This window comes from Hordeum vulgare, chromosome 3H (genome assembly GCF_904849725.1).
Source record: "Hordeum vulgare subsp. vulgare chromosome 3H, MorexV3_pseudomolecules_assembly, whole genome shotgun sequence".
Classification (NCBI taxonomy): domain Eukaryota; kingdom Viridiplantae; phylum Streptophyta; class Magnoliopsida; order Poales; family Poaceae; genus Hordeum; species Hordeum vulgare.
In genome coordinates this window covers 446,481,677-446,506,227 of record NC_058520.1, presented here as the reverse complement: position 1 = coordinate 446,506,227, position 24,551 = coordinate 446,481,677, and the positions used below count along the sequence as shown (strand labels likewise).

Genomic DNA, 24,551 nt, shown 5'->3' with positions numbered 1-24,551 from the left:
GTGAGGTGGGGAGTGGTGCCGGGGCTGAAAGAGGGCTCAGGATGCTCTATTTAGAGGGGGGCGAGGGAGTGCCGAGGCGGGCCTAACTCCGATGCCGATCATGGCGAGTCAGAGCGATCAAGAGAAGTTTACGGTGGCTGGGACGACTACAACAGCTCAAGGGGCCCCGTTTTGCTACTAACTTGGTTCTAATTTGAAGTGATGCCGCCGCTCGACGAAATGATGCTCACGGGCGCGACAACAACAGAGAGTGTGCTCTGTGCCGCTCAGGCCACGACGACGAAGCTACAACGTGCGTAGGGGTGGGCATGGACACGCGGGGGCTCCAGGTTGCTTGGACGGTGCAGGACTGCGTTGCTAAGCAGAGGGGCGCTCGAGTGACCGAAATGGGCGTCGCGGGCGCCGCGGTTGCGGCCGACGTTGGCATGCCAGCTCACCCCCGACGACCATAACCGTCCAAAATGACCGTGCGGCGCCCTGGATAAGAAGGAGCCACAGTGCGCAAGCGGCCAAAGTGAGCACTGGCGAGATTGTTAGTGCAACTCGGCATCCAAAGGGTCTGTGCATGCCACCCGTTCGAGGAAATGCTACAAGCACGAGGGCAATGAATTTGGGGCTGAAATTGTTTGGAGGGGTTTCTCTTTAACTCTAGAGACCGCCTGAATTTTCTCATAATTTTTGAAGATGGATAAGATGGGATTTTAACAAAAACATCAAACCTGGTTCAAACTTTAGTCAAACAAATTTAAAAAAAATTGAACTCTAAAGCAGAGGGTTTTTGGTGTTGTAGGTTGAGGGTACCTAGGGCTACGAGGGATAGCCTAATTAGGATTAAAAGCCAAAGAAAACTATAGGTTCCTTTGTAATTTTTTGGGGTCCAAAACTGATTACAGAAATTTCCCGAAATCATTTTAAAATAGAATAAAATTATTAAACACTTTCAAACTTTGAGAAATTGTTTTTAAAAGGTACCCCGAGGATAGAGGAGGGCCATAAGAGGGAAATCTTTGAAAATAGGGAGAGGGATGACTTTTAGTGAAAACCTTAGTTAGCAAAATTTGAGCATAACCTATTAATAAAATTTTAAATAAAATGAGAGATGGATCCTCACAAACAAAAATTCTGTCAAGTAAGAATTTTGCTAGGCTCTTGCCAAACCAGAAGTGATGCCAAAGAAATCTCATAAGAATTTTCTTAAGATAGGGTTTTCAAGAAGATTTCACAAGGGGCTTTTCACAAAATTTTCAGTAACTCTCTTAGAAAAAATAAAATATAAAAAATTTAAATAAAAAATTTGAGGGTGTTACAACATATTTACATGTCTAAAAAAATAGCTAATGGGTTATAGCTATTTAAAAATAAAGATTCCGGTAACTCGTCCTTTTAAACAAAAATTCAAAAACTTACACATGGTCCTCCTTGGAAAAACTTACACGTGGGTCCCGTGGAAACCGCAGGAGGGGACCACCCGTCGGCCTCCCCAGCGGCTGAAACGCAGCCCAGCACTACAATAATCGTGCAGCCAAGGAGGCGCTTCCCTTGCCCCCTTCCTACTCGCTCCCCTTGCGCTCCTCCTCCTATCTCCGTTGGCCCGGGCCTCGCTGCGCTCCTCCCGCCGTCGCGCCTCATTCTCCACGGCCGCCCAAACCCTAGTCCAATCCCATTGGAACCACCGCCGCTGCTTCCTCATCCGTACTTCAAAATCGAGACCTAGCCCGCCGCGGCACGGGCCAGTCCGTAAGGCGCTGCACCAAGTAGCTAGGGTTTTGGCCGCCCCGGGCCATGGAATTCGAGGCGGACGGCGCCCGGTGGCCTGAGCCGCGAGGCGGCGCCGCCGAGGCGCCGCCACCGCCGCAGGAGCGCGGCGAGGCCCCTTCTCCCCGCTTCGATTCGTCGCGTGCCCTAAGGTGAGCACCGGGGCCCTATCCCCTTACATGTCATATGGAATACCCATTCGCGATGAATGGTTTTTTAGGTTTACGTTGGCTATTTTCATGGTTTTGCTTTTTTTTTTTTAGTTTGCTTAGAGCCCATGTAAATCAACTTGCTGGGAAAGTTGTCGTAGCATTTACTAGTAGATGCATGCGAGCTTAGCTCTGCTCTCCCCAGAGGAGGTACATCGTCCTTCTCTGAGAATTTCATGAGCAAGCGCATTAGCAAGTTGTGGTCTTTGTTATCAGGGCTGATGGTCTCTTAATCTACAGGGAATTAGGCCCAGTTCTTTTGTCCGATTCTCCCATAATCTTGAGAATCGACCCCCCGCCCAGTTTCTCCCAGAATCTTGAATCCATATTTTTTTTACAATCCTATCTAGTAGTTAGGATGTGAACAGCTAGGATTGTAAAAAACATAGGGATACAAGATTCTGGGAGAACCTGGGTGAAGGGTCGATTCTCAAGATTCTCGGAGAATCGGCCAAAAGAACTGGGCCTTAGTAGTTCTCATGTTGGAGCCTATAACTGGCTGTAATACAAACATGAAATACCTCCGTTTGAATTTTGGCAATAACATGTTAGTATTTATTTGGTTTCACATGAATAAGAATGCTATCACAACTCTTTCTTTGACGAAATAATATTATAACAAAATGGAGCAATGCCGGACAATGCTGTTTGTCGTTCCTCTTTGCAAGTAATTATATTGATGGACAAGTCGACAAGACCCTGGAGTGGTAAATAAAGAGGAAGAATTGAGGGTTGTGGAATATGCACATAGGGCCTTGATGAGGGTTGTGGAATATGCGCATAATCATTCACTCATTTGAATAGTCTTTAGGGCCTCGGTGAGATTCTTTTTGTCAAAACGGAGTCGTATGAGGTGCATTTGTGTTTAGATGGATATATTATTTTTATGCCAGGTCATAGAGGCGTTAATTCATCCAATATAGATTATTTGCTGATAGTTTGTTTTTCTTGATTCATGTTTTTTATTGTATAATGAACCTCACTTTATGGTTCTCCGGTGGTCAAAAAGAATATACAATGCTTAACTCTGTCCCTGAATATTACTTATATGAAATTATTTTAGTGGTACTCATGGAACTATTTCTTTCTTACAGATTGCTGAGAGAGCTGGACAGAAATGTAACAGAGGATTTGGTTGTGCTGATGCCAAACTTACTGTCATTTTTGAAACATGACGATCCTGCAGTTGTTAAGCAATCTATAGCTAGTGGGACAAATTTATTTGCTGCTGTATTGGAAGAGATGGCACTTCAGGTCTATTTTGTAAAACAATATTTATCAATGAGTAAATGCTCTGTTGTAACTACTACCTGCTGTGGTGTTGCTGTTGTTTGATGAGGTTATCTTATTTGCTTCTCCTAATTCTTTTGGCTTGTTGGGATTGTGTAAACAATTTACTGAGTGAAAACTACGCCAAAAGAACCTGACATAAAAATTATTTTGTACAAAGAGGGGCTTACTACCTCCATGAAAAGAAAATACAGCCTAAACGTTAACCAATTAGAGACTTGAAGCAGCCTTTTTTGTGTTGTCTGTTATTGCCCAGTTGAACCGTTATTAACTAGTGCATTCCTGTGGTATCCATGATCATCTTCACTCACTGACTTAAACCATAAGAAATTTATATTAGTAAATATTTTGTCTTCGTGATATATGATTCTATAAGCTGAAAGAAACTTCTGGAAAAATGATATCCATTAGATACTTTACATATTAGTCATGCACTTTGTACCGAAGTATTAAAAATTGTTTTGCAACCTAATGGAATTTTCTGCAAACACCAGAACTTCATATAATCAAGAACAAAACAAAGCTTCTTTCATCAGTCATAAACTAATTTAACTACTTCATCATATAACTGTCTTAGGTTTGGTTTGATATGTATTTGTCTAAACTAATTACGAATGGTGACTTTACTGTTACTATAGATCAAGGAGGCAATTTACCTATAGGTAGAGTAGATCAAAGAAAACTCGTGACCTCCTTACCTTATTTTATGTTTGTTTTGAGAACAAAAATGTTTGTTTGGATTGTATGTTGCTGAAGTTTTCAGATGTTTCCTGTCTGCATCTCTTTTGTTACTTATTGATCCTGAAATGTTTGTAACTTGCAAGGATAACTTTATTCTTCTTCTTACTCTTAGCACTCACTATTTTACTTGAATGCTAAAATCTAGGTCAACGAGTGTGGAAGAGTTGATGCTTGGCTTGAAGAGATGTGGGCTTGGATGAACCAGTTCAAGGATGCAGTATGTGTTATGATGCGTGAGGTTAGTTTAATAGTAGTCATTGCTGATGTAGCTTTTTAATTTCAGTAATGTCATGAAACTGTTGCTGTTGTGTTGTCATATTTGCGATCAGTATTTAGCACACCATGCATTTATCAGTAAATCATGTGTATCATATTCATGTTGGCATGTAGCTGGCCTTTATTGTACCGTCCCAATCTTTTAGTTTAAATCCTCGGATGGGATTTTGTGGAGAGCTCTGACCGTATGTCTATGTTACACTGTGCCACGGTGTTTATGAGAATATCGTAAATAATGACATTTGAAATGATAGTCATCGCTGTAATTTCTGCATTTCTAGTTAACTTACTGGCTAATAGTATTATTTCTCTGACATTTAACAGCCTGTTCCTGTTGCATCTAAACTACTCGCTGTAAAGTTCATTGAAACATGGATCTTGTGCCTCACACCTCAACCCAACAGTGACCGGATGCAGCCTATTGAAGGTATCATTTACCCATGATCACAATTACATGGGCCATATTGTGAATGTTCTTTCAAACTAACCAAGCACATCTTCACTCTACAAACAGGAAAGAATCGAAGGTTTGATGCTTCCCGATTAGCTAAATTTCACCCTAGCCTTGATCCCGTTGTTCTGGAAGCTGATGCAAACAGGGCTTTCATCATCCTTGTGGATATTGTGCAATCAGCTTTTGCTCATCGAGGATCCTTCCTAGTTGGCACCATTAATTCGTAAGTATTTCTACCAGCTGTATTGCCTAAGTGAAGTGGAAGCTGTTCATTTTACCCCCATCTCCAGCTTTCTCTCTTTTCACTACTCCCTTGATATGTTTGGACTACATGTTTGTCGTGAATTCTGAATTTGCATGTAACATTATCATAACCGATGTAGCCATTTTAGTGGTGTCCTGCTCTTTTCGCCCCATATTTCCATAATGAAGATCTATATATGGAGAAGTTGTTCGTCTCACCCCCATCACCAGCCTTCCCTCTTTTCACCAGTTCCCTCTATGGATGAATATTTGATGGTATCTGCTATGTTGTTTGCTAATTAGTTTATTTAATTCATGTCATCAATTTTTGATATTGTTTCCGACTTACCCACATGTTACCCCGATTGCTGAATTTGTATGAAATTGTCATAATTCTAAGGCTAGCGACTCTACTCATGTCCTACTCTTTCCACTCCATAACTGTACATGTGCTTTGTGATATAACCATATCTGTTACTATCAGAAATTTAAGTTCTTGGTTACATGTCAGTCTTGCAGCTATTGGAAAGAGTAGGCCGGTTTACTATGACCGTGCCCTTTCAGTGTTGTTTGGGTTTGACCCTAATTTGGAGACCTCAAAAGGAGCCCATTCAGCAAGCCTGAAATATTCCCTGAAAACAGCTTTTTTAGGGTTTCTACGGAGTCCTTGCCAGGCAATGCTTGAGGTGAGCCATGTCTTCCTCTACCATTTTTTGAAGACCTTATTTAGCCATGTCTTCTTCTATCATTTTTTGAAATTAAAGTACAAAAGTACTTATGACGGTTATGCATTTTTTCTTTCTGACTGCCATTGTTACAGTTTTCACTTGTTGATCTAGTTGAGGTAGTGTTGATAAACTATTCAGAGTTGAACAAACACATTTCATATTAAGTCATCTGATGCAGCTAAACGGATGTACAACTGTTATGGTTGCTTATGAGAAAAATCATGCTTTCATTGCACATTCCATCTCATGTTGTATGCATGAAGGCCACACTTGACATGTTCAGTCAATGTATTTTGTTTTTAAACTGTTTGAGCTGTATCTGCTCTATTTGTAAAATTGGTAGTTGCTTCATGTCTAGGGGGCTCGTTCTTTGTCATATGGGTTGCTACATACTGATTGTATTTTCTTTGGTTCTAGAACAGTGACAATATTGGTTATGAAAACTTGGAAGTTTATTAGCTTTAGGTTTATTACATGATTACTTCCTATTTTCCTTGATGGATCATTGCCGAGCTCCTACTTGTTAAAAACAATGATAATGCTCCCATGACTCACGCGTGCGCTAGAAAAGTTTGGATAACATTTCATTGGATTTTAATATTCACACATATGTAGCTTGTCACTTCTTCGCTGCATCTGTTTATAGGATGGACTAGATATTATTTGCTCTCTTCTGAGGCGGACCTTGATTTCTTTGGAGCGTTCATACATTATTTTGCCACTGTTTCCCTTAATTACTCCTCATATTTGTGTAGGATTTGTACATATATGTTTACCATATATTGTTTTCTTAATATTTTTGCTGAACTTAATTCGTTCCGGAATTGTTTTTTTTGTTTTTTTTATATTACTTCTGAAGTTAACCATAGCCATTTTTTCTCTGGACAGTCCAAGGACGTTCTAGTAAAGCGCCTTCGAGCTCTGAGCCCAGGTGAAGCAACAGAACAAGTTATTAGGCAGGCAGAGAAGATGTCTAGAAATATAGAGCGCGCTTGTCGTACTAACAAGGTATATATCTGAATGATTATGTTGTTGGTATTGATTGATTTGGCACGTCTTCTTTTAAAGTTTATTATAGGCTTCTTCCGATGAGTTTTATTTTGTTCTCATATTAATAGGACGAGCATCCGACGTGGGAGATGTCATATGGCGATGTGAATCGAAAGAATCCTGCTGGCAGATCAAGTGACACTCTAGCTATGGCCGAGGGCATAGCTAAAAGAGCAAGATTTGAGAGCTCTGCAGCTTCGAATCAGCTAGTTCAGGGAATACCTGATTATTCTGACATGCAGATTGAAAATGACGCCAATATGGGTCATTCCTCTGACCCATCTCTCTTGAGCACTGATGTATCTCCTGTTGAGAAGATGATTGAAATGATAGGTGCTTTACTTGCTGAAGGGGAAAGAGGAGCTGAATCCCTTGGTATTCTCATCTCATCAGTAGAGTCAGATGTCATGGCAGACATTGTAATTGAAACAATGAAGCATCTACCTGAAGCACCATTTCCATTAGCTAGAAATAAGAGTGTCCCTCAACCAAATTTGCAACCCCCCTCCAATCCCTTACCAGAGAACTTACCAGGCAATCTGCACTCTTTGCCCTTTACGGCACAATCAGTACCATCGGCAGATGGAACAGGCATTTCACCACCTGAGGTCCTTGTCATGCCTGGTGTTTCTGATTCAAAGCGTGACCCAAGAAGAGTACGATCTATCTTTACTTCAAATTTTATGAAGTCACAGAAGTTCCTATTGTGAAAATGTATGTGTTGCAGGATCCTCGTCGCCTTGATCCACGGCGAACAGTTGCACCTGCTGCTACTAGTCTCATACAGATGACGGTGGAAATGACCAGTGTGCACCAGACAAATTCTTTGTCAAATACACCTTCTCCTCTTCCCGGGAAGATTGAAAAATGTGCAGATTATTCAGGAGACCCACCAAAAATTGAAGTTGAGGAACATCCATCTTCAAAGCCTCATCAGGCAATGGACAAAGGGAGATCCGAGTTGTTGGATGATGCCACGGAACTAGGGACAAATTTTGAAGTGCACCCACCGGTGGAAGCCGAATTTCCTTCTTCTGATGTCAATGAAGAGATGAACAATCCCTTGACACCAGAAGCTATTTCAAACAATGGATATGATAGTATGGATTTCGATGTCGATCCTTTTTCACCAGTCTCCAAGACATCTACACCAGAGGATACTAATCATGAGTTGCCTCTTCTTCCATCTCATTTGGAATTAATTGACAGTGAGAAAATCTCATTGCACATATTAGCTGTTAGGCGGATAATTGATGATTACAAGAAAAATAGCCTCAATACAAGATTTTCCTTGCTTGCTCATTTGGTTGCTCAGGTATTCATTTGGTATTATAATAATACCTGTGGCCCTATTTATTTGTTCCCAAACTCATTTTCCGTAGGCCAAATGCGTAACACTTCCAGTTTGTAGTTTACTTTGCTAGAGTTCTTACAGATTACCGGTGTTAATATTATAATTTATATGCTCGTTCTGCCAGAAGTTATATTTTCTGATTTTCATCATCTGTAACTTGACAGAGTACTGCTGATGATAATATTATGGTTTTGATTCAGAATCACATTATCTTCCATTATCATGACCAGAAGGTACTTTATCGTGGTGCTCTATATCTTTATTTATTCTGTGTTGCCTTCAGCTTGCATACAGTTGTTGTGCCCACCTGTCCTGAGCTTGTGCTACTTCAAGTTTGCTTCAGGTTGTGATTATGCTGGTAAATCAAGCTTTTACACAATATAAGCTGATCTTGAACACATTGTGTTGTATTTGAGCTGGTTTGGCTTGTGTATTTTGTGATTATAATTCCCATTTCTCAAACAGAACATGAGTCATCAACTCATCATAATCTATCATGCTGTATATTAAGTAGTAATTTATGCATGATTCTCACTTCTGTAGCATGTATTTCTCCCAGGGGCACGAACTGGCTATGCATGTGCTGTATCAGCTGTACTGTGCCAATGTTGCTGATGCACCAGAAAGTTCTATATCTACTTCCGAACATTACGAGAAATTCTTTATATCACTTGTAAGTTAGCAGATGCTATTTAGACATCCGTTCATTGTCTTCCAGCTAAAAGGTGAACTTACATGCCAATTTTTTCCATTTGTACTCAGGCAAGGTCGTTGATTGACTCGCTACCTGCTTCAGATAAATCTTTCAGTAAACTTCTATGTGATGCCCCATGTTTGCCTGAGTCTCTGTTTAGATTCCTTGAGGGTCTTTGCATGTCACAAGGCAACAACCAACAAACAAAGGACAATGAGGGTGACCGTGTCACTCAAGGCCTGGGAACAGTATGGAGTCTTATTTTAGTGCGGCCTCCACTGCGGCAAGCTTGCTTGGATATTGTTCTGAAGGTTTGTAATGTTCCCTTTTCAACTGGTATGACTGGCATTTACAAAATTATAATTTCTGTGAATTAGTATAATAAATAAAGAAAATATTGATTTTTTGAGTCAAAAGGGCTGCTTGTGTTATTCGTGGCTTTGCTATTCTGGTGCCAGAGTTCACTAAGTTATTTGGCCATTATAACTATGTAATAACCGTATGTATTCTAAGATCAAGCATTCAATATTTCATGATTTAATTACTATGTTAGCATAACTTTGATTCATGACACTATAAATCTGAGTTCACAATAATGACATGTTTTGATGCTGCTGGTGTCACATTATTTATCATCTTGAACTATGCCTCACTTATTGTTATGAATTTGCAGTGTGCTATTCACTCTCAAGATGAAGTCAGAGGAAAGGCGGTTAGATTGGTAGGCAGCAGCATCCACTAACTGTTACTTTGTTTTTTTATATAATACTGTGCTCCATAATGCTGATACATTTATATTTCTCAGGTTGCGAAAAAACTCTATGATCTAACATATGCATCAGAAAAAGTTGAGCAGTTTGCCACGGACAGTCTTCTGGCAATTGCTAATAAGCATGGTGTGGAGACAGATGTTAACCTCACAACCTCAAAAGAATCTACATCAGAGGTAATCTTGTTGATTGGGATCCTTGTTATAGTTACTCCCTCTGATCCATGTTACTTGTTGCTCAAATGGATGTATGTAGACGTATTTGAGTGCTAGATACATCCGTTTGAGAGAAAATTAATATGGATCGTAGGGAGTAGTATTGAGTACTCTAGCACGCACTCATCTTCTCCCATAGGAATGAAAAAATAGATGCTGATTATCCGACGTGTTTGGTTACTGAATCCGATAGCAAGAAATATGGGTTAGGGTTTTATCCATTTAGCTTCTTCTGTCAGAACTGCAGTTCTTTTATATGCATGAAGGTCATGGCATCATCCATCTTATCACTGCCTAATTGGCTAGGTGCTCCAGAGGAAATACCATGGCAGTGTTCCTTGATTTGCCAAGTTTGGCGAGACTGTATGGATATGCCTTATACTTTTCCATCCAAAATGCTGCATGTTGATAAAGCAACATGAATAATTTGTTGTGGTATGCCTGACTAGCTGAACTGTGTGTTGTTAGAGCATCTCTAGCAGACCCTGTAAAAGTCGACCCTTAAAAACGTATAAGGGGCATTGTAAACCGTTTTTACGGTACAAAATTGTCCCGGACAGAGCAGACCCCGTAAATGAAACTGTATTCCACTATAGCTCATTTTTTTCTTTTTTCCTTCCGTCCCGGCGAATCGTCTCCGGCCACGGCATGCCTCGCCCTGGCAGCCCGGCTCGCACCGGCGCCGCCTGCCTCTCACCCCTGCCTCGTTCTAGCGCCGCCCGTCCCGGGCCACGCATGCAATGGAGGAGCCCTACGCCACCCGCCCCGACCGTGCGTTCCCTGGCGTACCCGCCCGTCCTCTATTTGAGCCCGGCACTGCCCGCCGCCGCACGCGCGTTCCCCGACGTGGCCGCGCGAGCTCCCCCACCCTTGCCTCGCTCTTCTTCGGTGCCACCCTGCCTTGATTCGGGCCGCCGGTGGACTGCTCCGCCCTGCCCATGGTTGGCCTCGCCTCGGTGATGGAGGCCGAACCGGCCGCAATTCGGGCCTGCGGCGGCAAATTCCGGCGTGCAGGGGCTTCTTCCGACGTGCGGCGACGGATTCCGGTGAGTTCCAGGTACATTTCGGCCAGTTCCGCGGCGGTGCGTCCGCTCCGATGAGGTTTGACCAGTTTACAGGTTGAACTGTATATTGCCTTCGAAACTGTTCATATAAGGTTTTCGCGGATGGATTTACCGTGCCCCTTAAAAAGTGTAAGGGTCGAACAAGTTTTACGGGATCTGCTCCGCGCCGTTTTTTCGACCGAAACTGTAAACACCTCGTTTTTTACGGGTTTGACTAGTTTACGGGGTCTGCTAGAGATGCTCTTATAAGTGCATTGCCTACCTTTCCCCATCAGCTTGAGCTTCTGGGTGAATTGGCTGGTGCATGCAATTGCAGTCCACTTCGGTCCACGTTTAGGTCCGAGGTAGCCACACTTGAGGGTGAGTGTTGAAGTAGAAGTGCATTGCTCACCTTTACTCATCAGCTTGAGCTTTTCGGTTAGTGTATGGCTTCTCAGTTCTCACACTTGGCCACAACTAGATGTGACGAGTTTGGTAGGTAACACCCCCCTCATCTTCTCCAGAGGGCGATACAGTGTCTTATATGATCTATGCACTGTATTTTGGCTGAATGTTTGAATAGTATATGGCTTTTATGTAACAGGTTGAAGTAAGCAGCCAGGAAGCTTCAGTTAGTGGTTCCCAGATTTCGGATGCTGGACCTTCTGAAAGTGGATCTACTATGACCTCTCTGGTTTCACCTAAACAATCAGTAATATCGGTATCCGAGGCCAAACGCCACACTTCATTATTTTTTGCACTTTGCACAAAGGTATCCTCATGAGCATACTTTATTGCGTCTTGTGTATTTTGTCTGGGGAGGTACTAAAATCTTTTTGCCTTGTTCCAGAGACCCACTCTACTTCAACAGCTGTTCAATGTTTATGGAGGGTCTCCAAAAGTTGTTAAGCAGGTCTTACTTTTAACTTGTGTTGTGAAGTTTAAAGTATTGAAAAATTGACTACTGAATTACTTGCCGCACATTTTGGTACAAAATTGTGCAGTGTATCCATTGGCATATGCCCACTCTTGTAAGAAATCTGGGATCATCATGTCCTGAGATGCTGGACATTATTCATAATCCACCCGATGGCAGTGAAGAACTTGTTACTATGGTATTACAATTTATCTCTGACTTCTCTTTGTACATTATTGTGAAACATAAAAGTTGATTATGCGTTTTCCTTCATTCTATTCTCAAAGATACTGCAAACACTGACCGAAGAATCAAATCCTTCAGCCAACCTGGTCGTGGCTGTTAAACATCTGTATGAGACCAAGCTGAAGGTCTGTATACCTTTTGCTTCCATTGCGTACTACCTCCAAAACTCTGGTTTGTGCCCTTTTGGTAGAGCAGCGCTGAATTTTGTATTTTTCTCTGGCAGGATGCATCTATTCTCATTCCATTGCTATCCTCATTTCCGAAGGAAGAGGTATTGATTCTGTTTTTTTATATGTATTATGATGTCTAGATCTTTACTAGCTCAGAAGCAGAAATGCGGCACTGGCATGCTAAGATTTGTAAGAACTTGTATGTTCTGCACAATCTGGACCAATCATTGCTTCGGCATGGCAGCAACTTAATTGGGATACGTTATATAATTAACAAGGCAGAATTTGGGTATTTAGAGACTAATAACCTAAAATCAGCACACACAAGCACATTCCAGGCGTAACATTAATTTTGGAAAAAAAAGATGCAATTATTTGTCGCTGTGGTCATAATGGTTCATATGTATGCAGTTTTTACACTTCATCCAGACTCAGTAAACTATACATTAATTCAGGAGCACCAACTGTGATCACTTAGTCCATTTTATTTTAATACTTGGAACGTCTTTAAATGAGAGTGATTTTTTTTGGAGTTTCACATGTTTCGAGAATGAAACATTATTTTGCAGCTGGTAATAAATGCATGTTATAAAGTCATTTTGAAATTCTCAGAGGATGCCATGTAGGGTGGTCCTTTTTTTGTGAGTATAGTTTATTATCTACATGCTTTTTTGTATCCATTGCACTTCCACACTATGTTTTTCATGATCATGGATTTTTTTTTTAATTTTCATTTAGTAGCATATTTATTGATTGCCTTGGTTTTTTTGTGGTCCCAGGTGCTGCCCATATTTCCGAGACTAGTTGATCTCCCACCTGACAGGTTCCAAGATGCACTTGCTCGGATATTGCAGGTTTTTCATCTTTGCTTATTAGCCACTCCACTAGTGGGTATTGCATTTGGATATGATGACATTTCATAAAAGTTGGTTCGGTAGAGGCCTTTTTTGGAATATGTTGTGACTAGCATAGCTGCCACCTGTCACAATTGATCTTGGAATCACCGTAAATAATTTTTGTCATATGGAATGCCTGCATACATCTTGCCTCTTGATTTCAAAATTTGAAGTTCAGACAGCAATGAAATCTGTTTAAAATTCTCATACGCTTCATCTTAATTTCCCCTAATTTTAATGCACAAGCATGCAGGGTGGAGCAACCTTACCAACAAGCAAGAAAAACCACAAAGCAAGCAAACAAATGCACAAGTTATACAAAGTCAATGTTTGAATAGATTGGCGCATTATACACAGTGCTGATCTTCATCACCACATATGCCCTATTCATTTTGAAATTATAAGCCAATTTGTTGTCACAAGCATGCAGGGTGGAGCAACCTTACCAACAAGCGAGAAAACCACAAAGCAAGCAAACAAATGCACAAGTTTTACAAAGTCAATGTTTTAATAGATTGGTGCATTATACACAGTGCTGATCTTCATCACCACATATGCCCTATTCATTTTGGGAGCATGTTTATCGATGTTGAATTTGCTTCATGTTTCTGTGATAGCTTCTGCGAAACAGTTTCTGTTTAGCTAACACAGCCTTTCTGTTGTTGATGTTGTAATTTTTTTGACATGGGAACAACCCATGTATGTGATTTCCTATTAAAAGGGCACTCTTTAAAATGTTTTTAGTGAGATATGTGTTGTTTTCTCAACCTTTGTTTTGGCTAATGCTGCTTTCGACAGGGATCTGCTCATACTGGTCCAGCGTTAACCCCTGCTGAAGTTCTGATTGCAATTCATGATATTAATCCAGAAAAGGACAAAGTTCCTCTAAAGAAGGTAATTTTGTTTCCTATTGTTTCTTTTCATGCTGTCTCATGATATTCAACATTTCTTGAGCATATTCTCGGTGTGCACAAATAGACAAGCTTCTTTTTGAGTACCTTGTTCACTTTCTGACTTTACAAGATCAATTCAATTCTCGAGTTAAATACTCCCTCCGTCCCAAAAATGGTTGGAAACATCATGTGAATGCCTAGATTTTGTACTCAAATACATACAGATGCATCTGTGACGGTGTAATGTTAGTTTATTTGTTATACTGCAATTTAATTGATCACTGATGGAAATGAACATATTTCAGGTCATAGATGCTTGTACTGCTTGCTTTGAGCAGCGTACAGTATTTACTCAGCAAGTTCTAGAGAAGGCACTGAATAAACTGGTATACATGACCACTGTTATCCTGTGCAGTACTTCCACGTATATTCCTTTTGCTTAGTTGTTCACCTTGTCATGCAGGTCGACGATGTACCAATTCCTCTTCTTTTTATGAGAACAGTTATTCAAGCACTTGATGCTTTCCCAGCTTTGGTATGTTGATGCTTCTGATAATTTATTTAGACGCAGTGAATAATATCCGATTGTAACTGGTAGAAATTAGAACTTTTACTTGCCTATACCACCTTCATACTGCCACTTCTCAATCTTTGCAGTATTTAGTATAAATTATTATTATTTTTTGCTTAGTTGATGTATATATTTGCAGCTTACATTTCTCTTAATGTTGTGTGCAATGATTTGATTATAGTTTAGTTCCACAGAATAGAAACAATCCTTTCTTGCCAGTTTACACTTTCCATCCTTTCTTGCCAGTTTACACTTTCCATCTTTGTAATGGACCTCTTCAGGCCAAGGCTGTTAGAGTTATAATACAAGTCATGTACCCTTTTGTATTTATCCCAATATATAAGGGGTTTTCCTGCATATAGTCCATCACCTGTACATGTATATATATCGGCCTATGGCCTCATGATAATACAAGTTGCTTATTCCTAACATGGTATTAGAGCCTAGGTTTTCTTAGCACGCGCAACTCGTGCTCCTCCCGATCTAATCCCTCGCACAGCCGCCGCCGATCCCGTCCCTTCTTCCCTGCCGCCTCAATCTCTCCCCGCTGCAGCCTCGATCTGGTCCCCGCTCTAAAACTCGCGGCGGTTCCCAGTCCAGGCGGCTCCAGACTCGCGCGGCAGGCTCTAGGCGGCAGGCCCAGGCGGCTCCAGTCCCGCGGCAGGCCCAGGCGGCTCGAGTCCCGCGACAGGCCCCAGCGGCTCTCTCGCGCGGGACTCCTTCCCGCTCCGCGGCAGGCTCCAGCGGCCAGACTCGCGCGGGACCCCTTCCTGCCCCGCTCCACCAACCGCCTCTAGACCTGTTGCTGGATCCCACCGCTCCAGACCTGCTGCTGGATCCCAGCCCGGTTCGGTGAAGTCAACCGCTCCCACCTGCTGCTGATTTCGCCAGATCCAGCGCTGCTCTCGTTCTCCCGTTGCAGCGCCCGCCAGCCGCCGCCCTGATCTCGATTGGATTCGGCTCTCTGGTTCTAAAAAAATAAAAATAAAAATTGTCTGCTTCATTCGGCTATGTTGCTGTTCCTCGTTGTCCGGTGATCTTTGATGGCACTAATTACACCGAGTTCATTGGTTTCATGCGCATTCACATGCGTGGCATCCGCCTATGGGGCTTTCTTTCTGGCGAAGTCTGTTGTCCGCCATGCCCGGTTCCTCCCGTGGCTCCCACTCCGCCGACCCCACCGGCTCTTCCTGCGGATGCTTCTCAGGCCGCAACGGATGCGACTAAGCTTGCTGATGAGGCCGCTGTGAGTGCTTATGATGAGAAGGTTTTGGCTTATGAGGAGGCTCTTCAGCTGTATCATGGTGCTCTGTCCGTTTATACCCAGTGGCTTGATGATGATGCTCGTGCTGCCGCTGTTCTCACTGCTAGTGTCCTGCCTCAGTTTGCTTCTGAGTTTCTGGGCCTTCCTACTGTATTTGAGATGTGGACCCGCCTTCGTCAGCGCTATGAGCCCTCTGGTGATGCCTTATACCTCTCTGTGGTCCGTCAGGAGCATGCTCTTCAGCAGGGTGACTCTACTGTTGATGACTTCTATGCACAGAGTTTTGTTATCTGGCGCCAACTTGATTCTCTCCGCAGTGCTGGTTGTCGTACTTGCCCCTGTTGCCAGGCTGTCCAGGCCGACTTGGAGTTTCATCGCGTCTACGAGTTCCTGTCTCGGCTCCGTAAGGAGTTTGAGCCCCGGCGTGCTCAGTTGTTTGCTCGTGGCCGTATTTCTCTCATGGAGGCGCTTTCTGAGATTCGTGCTGAGGAGACTCGCTTACGTGGTGCTGGTTTGCTGGAGGTTCCCTCGGTGCTCGCTGCTCGGACTTTTTCTACGCTACCTGCTGCACCGACCCCTTCTCGCTCGAGTGCTCCGCCGCTCTTGCCCACTCCTTCTGGCGGCTCAGGTCGCCCCCGACCACATTGTAACTACTGCAACAATGATGGTCATATTGAGCCGAACTGCTACACGAAGAAGAAACACTTGCGCAAGGCGCGGTCACCATCTACAGCGACTTCGTCATCTACCTCGACAGCTTCAGCCATCGCTTTGACTGAGCAGGATATTCTGAGACTTAAGCGTCTGCTCGCTGCTTCAGGTTCTTCCTCAACGGGCACTGCTGGTTCTGTGACTGAGGCTTCCCGCACTGAGCAACCACCTTCTACACAGTCAGGTACATCCCCATGGGTTCTGGACTCTGGAGCTTCCTTTCATATGACTTCTAATTCTTCCACTCTGTCCTCTCTTCGTTCGCTTGATTCTCCTGTTCATGTCCTCACTGCTGATGGTACTCCCCTTCCTGTCGTTAGTAGAGGCACTCTTACCACTCCTTATTCTGTTCCTGATGTTGCTCATGTTCCTCGACTTAATATGAATTTGTTTTCCGCTGGTCAACTTGCTGATTCTGGTTGTCGTGTCATTCTTGATCTTGACTCTTGTTCTGTTCAGGACCGTCGCACGCACACTCTGGTTGGGGCTGGTCCTCGCCGCCGTGATTCTGAGGGTCTTTGGGAGTTGGACTGGCTTCATGTTCCTTCCGCTGACCATTCTCTCGCCAGTTCTTCCGCTTTGGTCGCCTCGGCTACTGGTTCTTTCCAGCAGTGGCATCATCGACTTGGTCATCTGTGTGGTTCTTGTTTGTCGAGGTCTTCTGGGGTCTGTCTCAGGAGATGCCTCCTTAGAGTGTCAGGGTTGTCGTCTTGGCAAGCAGATTCAGTTACCATATCCACATAGTGAGTCAGTGTCTAAGCGTCCTTTTGATTTAGTCCATTCCGATGTATGGGGTCCGGCTCCCTTCGCTTCGAAAGGGGGTCATAAATACTATATTATTTTCATCGATGACTTCTCTCGTTACACATGGCTTTATTTCATGACTTCTCGTAGTGAGGTGTTGTCCATTTATAAGCGTTTTGCTGCCATGGTTCATACTCAGTTCTCTTCTCCCATTCGTGTGTTTCGTGCTGACTCCGCTGGCGAGTATATCTCTAAGATGTTGCGTGGTGTTCTTGCTGAGCACGGGACTCTCTCTCAATTCTCTTGTCCTGGTGCTCATGCTCAGAATGGCGTGGCTGAGCGCAAGCATCGTCATCTTCTTGAGACGGCTCGTGCATTAATGATTGCTGCCTCTCTCCCGCCTCATTTTTGGGCTGAGGCCGTCTCCACCTCCACCTATCTCATCAATTTCCAGCCTTCCGCTGCTCTACAGGGTGGTGTTCCTTTCGAGTGTCTTTTTGATCGGTCTCCCGATTATTCGACGCTTCGCTTGTTTGGTTGTGTTTGCTATGTTCTTCTTGCCCCCCGCGAACGCACCAAACTCACCGCTCAGTCTGTTGAGTGTGTCTTCTTAGGCTATAGTGATGAGCATAAGGGCTATCGTTGTTGGGATCCTCTCGGTCGTCGGATACGTATCTCTCGGGATGTGACTTTTGATGAGTCTCGTCCCTTCTACCCACGCTCATCTTCCTCGACTTTTTCAGTGGAGGATATCTCTTTTCTCACTTTTCCTGACACGCCTATCACACTTGTCGAGCCTTTGCCTACTCATTCCGCTCCCTCTTCTTCTCCACCAGCAGTCGATTTGTCGCCACCATCTTCCACGGTCTCCTTGTCTAGCATGTCACCGGATTCTACACCTTCATCTCCGGTAACTTCTTCGTCGCCACCCTCCGATTCTACTTTAGCGATTCCTCCTTCCATTGTTCCATCTTTTCCTCAGTGTTACACTCGACGTTCACGTTCTGTGGATGCCTCTCTGGATGTGCCGTCATCCTCGTCTCAGCCTACTTATGGCTTGCGTTCTCGTCCTCGTCCGCCTGTTGATCGCTTAGGATTTTCCACCGCTGGAGCTGCTGTTCTTGAGCCGACTACTTATCATCAGGCTGTTGTTCATCCTGAATGGCAGTTTGCGATGGCTGAGGAGATTGCTGCTCTTGAACGCACAGGTACGTGGGATCTTGTTTCCCTTCCTCCTGGAGTCCGTCCCATCACTTGTAAGTGGGTCTACAAGGTAAAGACTCGCTCCGATGGTTCTCTTGAGCGTCACAAAGCTCGTCTTGTGGCTCGTGGTTTTCAGCAGGAGCATGGTCGTGATTATGACGAGACTTTTGCTCCTGTGGCTCATATGACCACTGTTTGTACACTTCTTGCCGTGGCCTCTACATGCCACTGGTCTATCTCTCAGCTTGATGTTAAGAAAATGCTTTTCTTAATGGTGAGCTGCGTGAGGAGGTGTACATGCAGCCTCCACCTGGGTATTCTGTTCCTGATGGCATGGTATGCCGTCTTCGTCGCTCTCTCTATGGCCTTAAGCAAGCCCCCCGAGCCTGGTTTTGCATCTGTGGTGACTGCCGCTGGTTTTTCACCCAGTGTTCATGATCCAGCATTGTTTATTCACCTTTCTCCTCGTGGTCGGACTCTTCTTCTTCTTTATGTTGATGACATGGTCATCACTGGGGATGACCCTGAGTATACTGCCTTTGTCAAGGCTCGTCTTAGTGAGCAGTTCCTTATGTCTGATCTTGGACCTCTTCGCTACTTTCTTGGGATTGAAGTCTCATCTACCTCTGATGGCTTTTTTATATCCCAGGAAAAGTATATCCAGGATCTTCTTGCTCGTGCTGCTCTTACTGATGAGCGCATTGTTGAGACTCCTATGGAGCTCAATGTTCATCTCTCTGCTACTGATGGTGATCCCCTGCCTGACCCGACGCGCTATCGTCATCTTGTTGGCAGTCTTGTTTATCTAGCTGTCACTCGTCCGGATATTTCTTATCCGGTTCATATTCTGAGTCAGTTTGTCTCTACTCCCACGTCGGTTCACTATAGTCATCTCCTCCGTGTTCTCCGATATCTTCGGGGCACAATCTCTCACCGTTTATTCTTTCCTCGCTCCAGTTCTTTACAGCTACAGGCCTATTCGGATGCTACGTGGGCTAGTGATCCTTCAGATCGTCGTTCACTTTCTGCTTACTGTGTTTTTCTTGGTGGTTCTCTCATTGCCTGGAAGACGAAGAAACAGATTGCAGTTTCCCGTTCGAGTGCAGAGGCTGAGTTGCGAGCGATGGCTCTTTTGACGGCAGAGGTGACTTGGTTACGGTGGTTACTTCAGGATTTTGGTGTTTCTGTCACTACACCGACTCTGCTCTTATCTGATAGTACAGGTGCTATTAGCATTGCGCGAGATCCTGTGAAGCATGAGCTCACCAAGCATATTGGTGTTGATGCTTTCTATGTGCGCGCTGCTGTGCAGGATCAGGTTGTTGCTCTTCAGTATGTGCCTTCTGAGTTACAGTTGGCAGATTTCCTGACGAAGGCCCAGACTAGAGCACAACATGGCTTTTATCTCTCCAAACTCAGTGTTGTTCATCCACCATGAGTTTGAGGGGGGGTGTTAGAGTTATAATACAAGTCATGTACCCTTTTGTATTTATCCCAATATATAAGGGGTTTTCCTGCATATAGTCCATCACCTGTACATGTATATATATCGGCCTATGGCCTCATGATAATACAAGTTGCTTATTCCTAACAAAGGCAACATTGAAGTTTGTATGATATTAATTTTCTGTGATTTGATCATGCTTTATTTCATCAGGTTGATTTTGTCATGGGATTACTTTCCAGGCTTGTCAATAAGCAGGTTTGTGAATTTCTTAAGTTACACTATTTGACTCTACTTGCCTGGTTCATTGATCGACCATATGTGACCCCTGTTGAATCATAATAATATTTGCTTCAATAATCAGATAGTTAATTGTAACAGAATATGCTTTATCTTGTATGAACAAGCTACCCTGATTTCATGTTTCAATATGGGTGTTCTAGCCGAAGGTTTTAGTTTGGCCTTTTCTTGTTTCAATATTTCATCTTGCAACAAAAGAAAAAATGTTTTATGACGTGTGTCAACGCTGAACACATGAAATGATATATAAAAATCCTATCACAATTTTGTCATAAACAGAAAAGTGCAAATTGCAGCCCTGAACTCTTACAAGAGTCTAATTTTCAAACAAGACATTTTTTGGAGATCAGGATTGAAACTTGAGATTCGGGTTGAAAAGTGTGCCTTCCCTTATAAACATATTACAATGGAATTAGCGGTCAAAGTTATGCTTTAGAGTCTGTTTAAATGTTAAGAAATATAATCATCTGTGACTAATGTACATCAATTTTGTTGTATTCAACAGATTAATGATCTCTGGAACATGCCCATGTTAAACAATTTGAGTGTTTATTTTGCTTAGAAATTGTGAGACGAAGTTTTGTTAATCAGTTTTTAACTTTTGATGCAGATCTGGAAAATGCCAAAGCTGTGGGTTGGGTTCTTGAAATTGGCATACCAGACTCAGCCACGCTCTTTTGATGTTTTATTACAGGTATTAGTATTTCTCTATGATGTTACTGAATATATTCCTGGGTATATGTGTGTGTATTTTTACTGATATGATGTCACAATGCTACATGCAGTTACCTCCACCGCAGCTTGAAGTTGCATTGAATAAGTATCCGAATCTTCGACCACATCTTTCTTCCTTTGTTAATCGGCAGAACTATCACAACAAGTTGCCCAGGTACTTCCCGTTGACCTTAACAGCTCACTCGAATTCTGGAACTCTTGTTAACTTGAGCACAGAATAATTAATCTTGCATCTAGGTGCATTAAAGACTGATTTTCTAAAACTAGCAGCCATCTATGAACTACTCCCTCCGTCCCATAATTTAAGAGCGTTTTTGACACTAGTGTAGTGTCAAAAATACTCTTATATTATGGGACGGAGGGAGTACATCTTATCACTGTTGTAGTAAATTGCTGCACTGGCAAACATTTGGGTTGCTGCTAATAGATAATTAGGGCTTCTAAATAGTTTTAGCTTGCTCGGGCTTGGTACTTCAATGGTGCTTTGTGTGGAATTTGTAGCCTTGGTAAAATTGAGTTATATTCTGGACTTCCACAAGTAAATCTCCTGGCTATCCTTTTTGGAGTTTGTGATGTACTGTTAATTTGTTATGCTATATGGAGTTTTTATGTGGCTCAAGCACCAAGTTAACAGCCTTAGGTACCGAAGTGATAAGGCGCGTGACTCTGGTTGCAGTGGGTCTGGCCTCAGCTTGCTAGCATATGGTTTCTTGCTGTGTCATGTATGGCGTTGCAGGAGATGGGGCGGATGCTAGGATGTCTTGCAAAGGTGCATTAAATATGCATCCCAAAGCAGATGGCGAGAGGGGGAGACCAGGGGGGACTTAGAATCTCTTTCTGTCTAATATTGGTTTCCCGGTGCTAGCGCTGATGTCGAATCCTCTTCCACAAGCCTCCCTCAGCCTGGCATGACTTCTTCCTCTCCAGCCTCCATCCTTCCTCTCCAGCCTCCATCCTTCCAAAGCATCTGATTTAGATCTGAACACAACCCTCTTCGTAGCCATTTAACCGCCCACTCAACTCACCATCATGGGTTTCAAGGTTTCTTTCATGCCTGTCTCATCGTCATCTCTCCAGCAATTTCTTGCCCCCCCTCCCCCCTCCACTACTCTCGAAGCTCGAACTGACAGAGACCTTTATTGCTCAAGAATACAGTTGCAGCGACCTGCTAGTTTTTACATCCATATTGTGGTGAAATTCTAAACCAAGAAAGAGTAATTACCTTTCTTTAGAGTGCCATGTTTGTTCTGTCTATTAGTTGCTTAAGAGTTTTATACCCCTCAGTTGTATTAAGCTCATGTTAGAATCTTGTCAAAATAGATGATGTTTTCCAAAACTCCCAAAATATCCGTGGACATTCAGTTTCTCCAATTTCTAATGTGTCTTGTTTGATGATTTCTTCATGGCAGACATACTTTGAATATTTTGGGCTTTGTTAACGAACCACAGCAGGCACCAATGCCATTTGCACCTGCTGCATTACAAACAGCAGACACGACTTCCTCTCTTCCTGGTGCAAACATAATGTGAAATGTGATGCTGGAAGTTGTAGCGCCGATCAGGTGCAGTAGCGCCTTGTTCATCACAGATGGACATTCGGAGATATATGGGCGTGGAATGACACAAATGAAGACGGCAGTGCCCTTTGATGCGTCTGCAGTTAATGCCCAGCAGCGATTCAACAGTCTCTCGTGGTTACCATTAAAGGGTGGTCTGGGTCGAATGCTTGGAATGTGGTTGATTAGAGGGTGGTCTATCATGTTTGTGTATATTAGCTGTATCCTTGTGGAAAAAGGTAGTTCCAATTGCAGGCTGGAGGCTTATGTGGCTAGCAAAGGGCAGACCTAATGATTTACAAATGACGAGGGATATTATTTGATCAGGCATGCCTTCCTCCAATGAGGATTCTTGGTTATTTGCAGCAGCATTCTTTTGCAGGGAGCCCACAATTGACTGACTGACCCTAACCATTGCTGCTGTCCTAACAGTCTGTCTGTGTATTGTAATATTGTATATTATCGATTGATTTAGTTAGCAAGAATATTTACTGTCATATTTAATCAAGCCTTTTGTTGTAGTAGATGTCTTCTTTGATACTTCCTTCTTTCCTAAATATAAGTCTTTGTAGAGATTCTACTACGGATTACATACAAATGTATATAGACATACTAAATATAAGTCTTTGTAGAGATTCTACTACGGACGATTCTACTACGGACTATATACAAATGTATATAAACATATTTTAGAATGTAGATTTACTTATTCTACTTTGTATGTAGATTGGTAGAAATGCCATCCGGTGAGACAAATAATAGACCATTAACAAAACCATTTAGTTCTTTCTTGACTTTAATCCACCAGAAAGCATAAATGCATAAATATGCAGAGCCTGGTATATCGAGCTTCATTTTATTAACTTTAATTGCATTAATGAATATTTTTTGGCTCTGCTCCCTGCTCCGCCTCCACCTCCTAGCCTAGCTCCCCTACCTCGCTCGCCACTGTCGTCCCTGCCGGCAAGCCGCCCTGCTCCCCTCCTCCTTATGCCATGGGCGCCGTCGTTGCTGACCTTGCAAACCGTCCAATGACCCTCTCTAGCGAGCGCGTTTCCTACGGGGAGCGATGGAGCAGCTTGGAGAGCGAGTCTTCGACGCGGTCATACAGAGACGTCGCACGCATGTTGTCGCCCACCGCAGCTCTGTCGGCCGCTGCCGCTCCAAGGCACGTTCCGCCTGCCGCTCGCCTAGCCGTCAAGGACTGCCTTGGCCCCCGCTCGGAGGTGCAACGTGTGTTAGGCGGACTTGTGCTCGATGCCGATGGCTTTCAGCAGCATCGTCGCAGGCGATGTCGCCCGCGTCCGGACGACCTCCCCAGCCCTTCGTTCGCCTGCGGCGTCGCACCCCGGCCCCGGAGGAGGTCGCTGGGCTTTGCTTTCGTTGCCTCGACAACCGGCACCGGGTGCGGGACTGCCCGAACGACATTCGATGCCAACGCTGCCTCGCCTCCTGGATGGCTCTGCGCGCGTCATCATGGTGCAGACGATGGAGATGGATGAGGCCGAGCTGGTCCTCGCTCGAGCGATGGTGGCCTTCATCACGGGCAATCGGCCGTCGTTTCCATGGACAAGGTGGCCGAGCTGCTACTCAGCTCGCTGGAGCTCGCCGAGGGCGACCTCACCGTGCATGCGCACCACCCCGAAGACTTCCTCATCATCTTCTCCTCCCTCGCAACCATGCGTCGGCTCAACGACAAGCACTTCATCAGCTCGTCTTGCTTCACGCTCTCGCTGCGGCCTTGGTGCAAGCTGGCTCACGCCGGCGTCGACGAGCTCGGGTACCGCGTGGAGCTGGAGCTCCGGGGCATCCCAGCCCACGCATGACACCTCTCCACAGCCTAGCATGTGCTGGGCGAGAGCTGCTAGATCGAAAGGCTGCATCCCCGCACGCGCTCCCGCGCCGACCTGGCCGTCTTCCGCCTCTCCGCCGTGCGCACTACCCCGCCGAGATCAGGCGTGCCGCGATCCTGGAAATCGTCGAGCAGCTGCCATCCTGCGTGCCCTCGGAGGCACCCACCATCAGGACCCTGTCATTCCCCATATCCATCGCGCTCACCAAGGCAGAGTTGATCAGGACT

The 24,551-nt window shown here is 44.0% G+C and overlaps 1 protein-coding gene across 1 annotated transcript; it reads left to right on the top strand.

Moving 5' to 3' along the window:
• Positions 1 to 1,519: 1,519 nt before the first annotated feature.
• LOC123444181 lies at positions 1,520 to 23,180 on the top strand. Its single transcript, XM_045120816.1, has 27 exons — positions 1,520 to 1,907; positions 3,059 to 3,218; positions 4,141 to 4,233; positions 4,596 to 4,698; positions 4,786 to 4,948; positions 5,480 to 5,654; positions 6,585 to 6,704; positions 6,815 to 7,402; positions 7,474 to 8,061; positions 8,265 to 8,333; positions 8,660 to 8,773; positions 8,863 to 9,105; positions 9,468 to 9,515; positions 9,600 to 9,740; positions 11,427 to 11,594; positions 11,673 to 11,735; positions 11,827 to 11,937; positions 12,026 to 12,109; positions 12,208 to 12,255; positions 12,934 to 13,008; positions 13,849 to 13,944; positions 14,249 to 14,329; positions 14,407 to 14,478; positions 20,094 to 20,138; positions 20,791 to 20,874; positions 20,966 to 21,069; positions 22,325 to 23,180. The coding sequence occupies exons 1-27, from the start codon at positions 1,783 to 1,785 to the stop codon at positions 22,443 to 22,445; spliced, it is 3,882 nt and encodes a 1,293-aa protein (XP_044976751.1). The 5' UTR covers positions 1,520 to 1,782; the 3' UTR covers positions 22,446 to 23,180.
• Positions 23,181 to 24,551: the final 1,371 nt, after the last annotated feature.

Coding starts and splice junctions, on each gene's coding strand:
- LOC123444181 (XM_045120816.1), top strand. CDS start 1,783: ATGGAATTCGAGGCGGACGGCGCCCGGTGGCCTGAGCCGCGAGGCGGC. Junction 4,949..5,479: donor CTAGTTGGCACCATTAATTC/GTAAGTATTTCT, acceptor GTTACATGTCAG/TCTTGCAGCTATTGGAAAGA. Junction 11,595..11,672: donor TTTTTGCACTTTGCACAAAG/GTATCCTCATGA, acceptor GCCTTGTTCCAG/AGACCCACTCTACTTCAACA.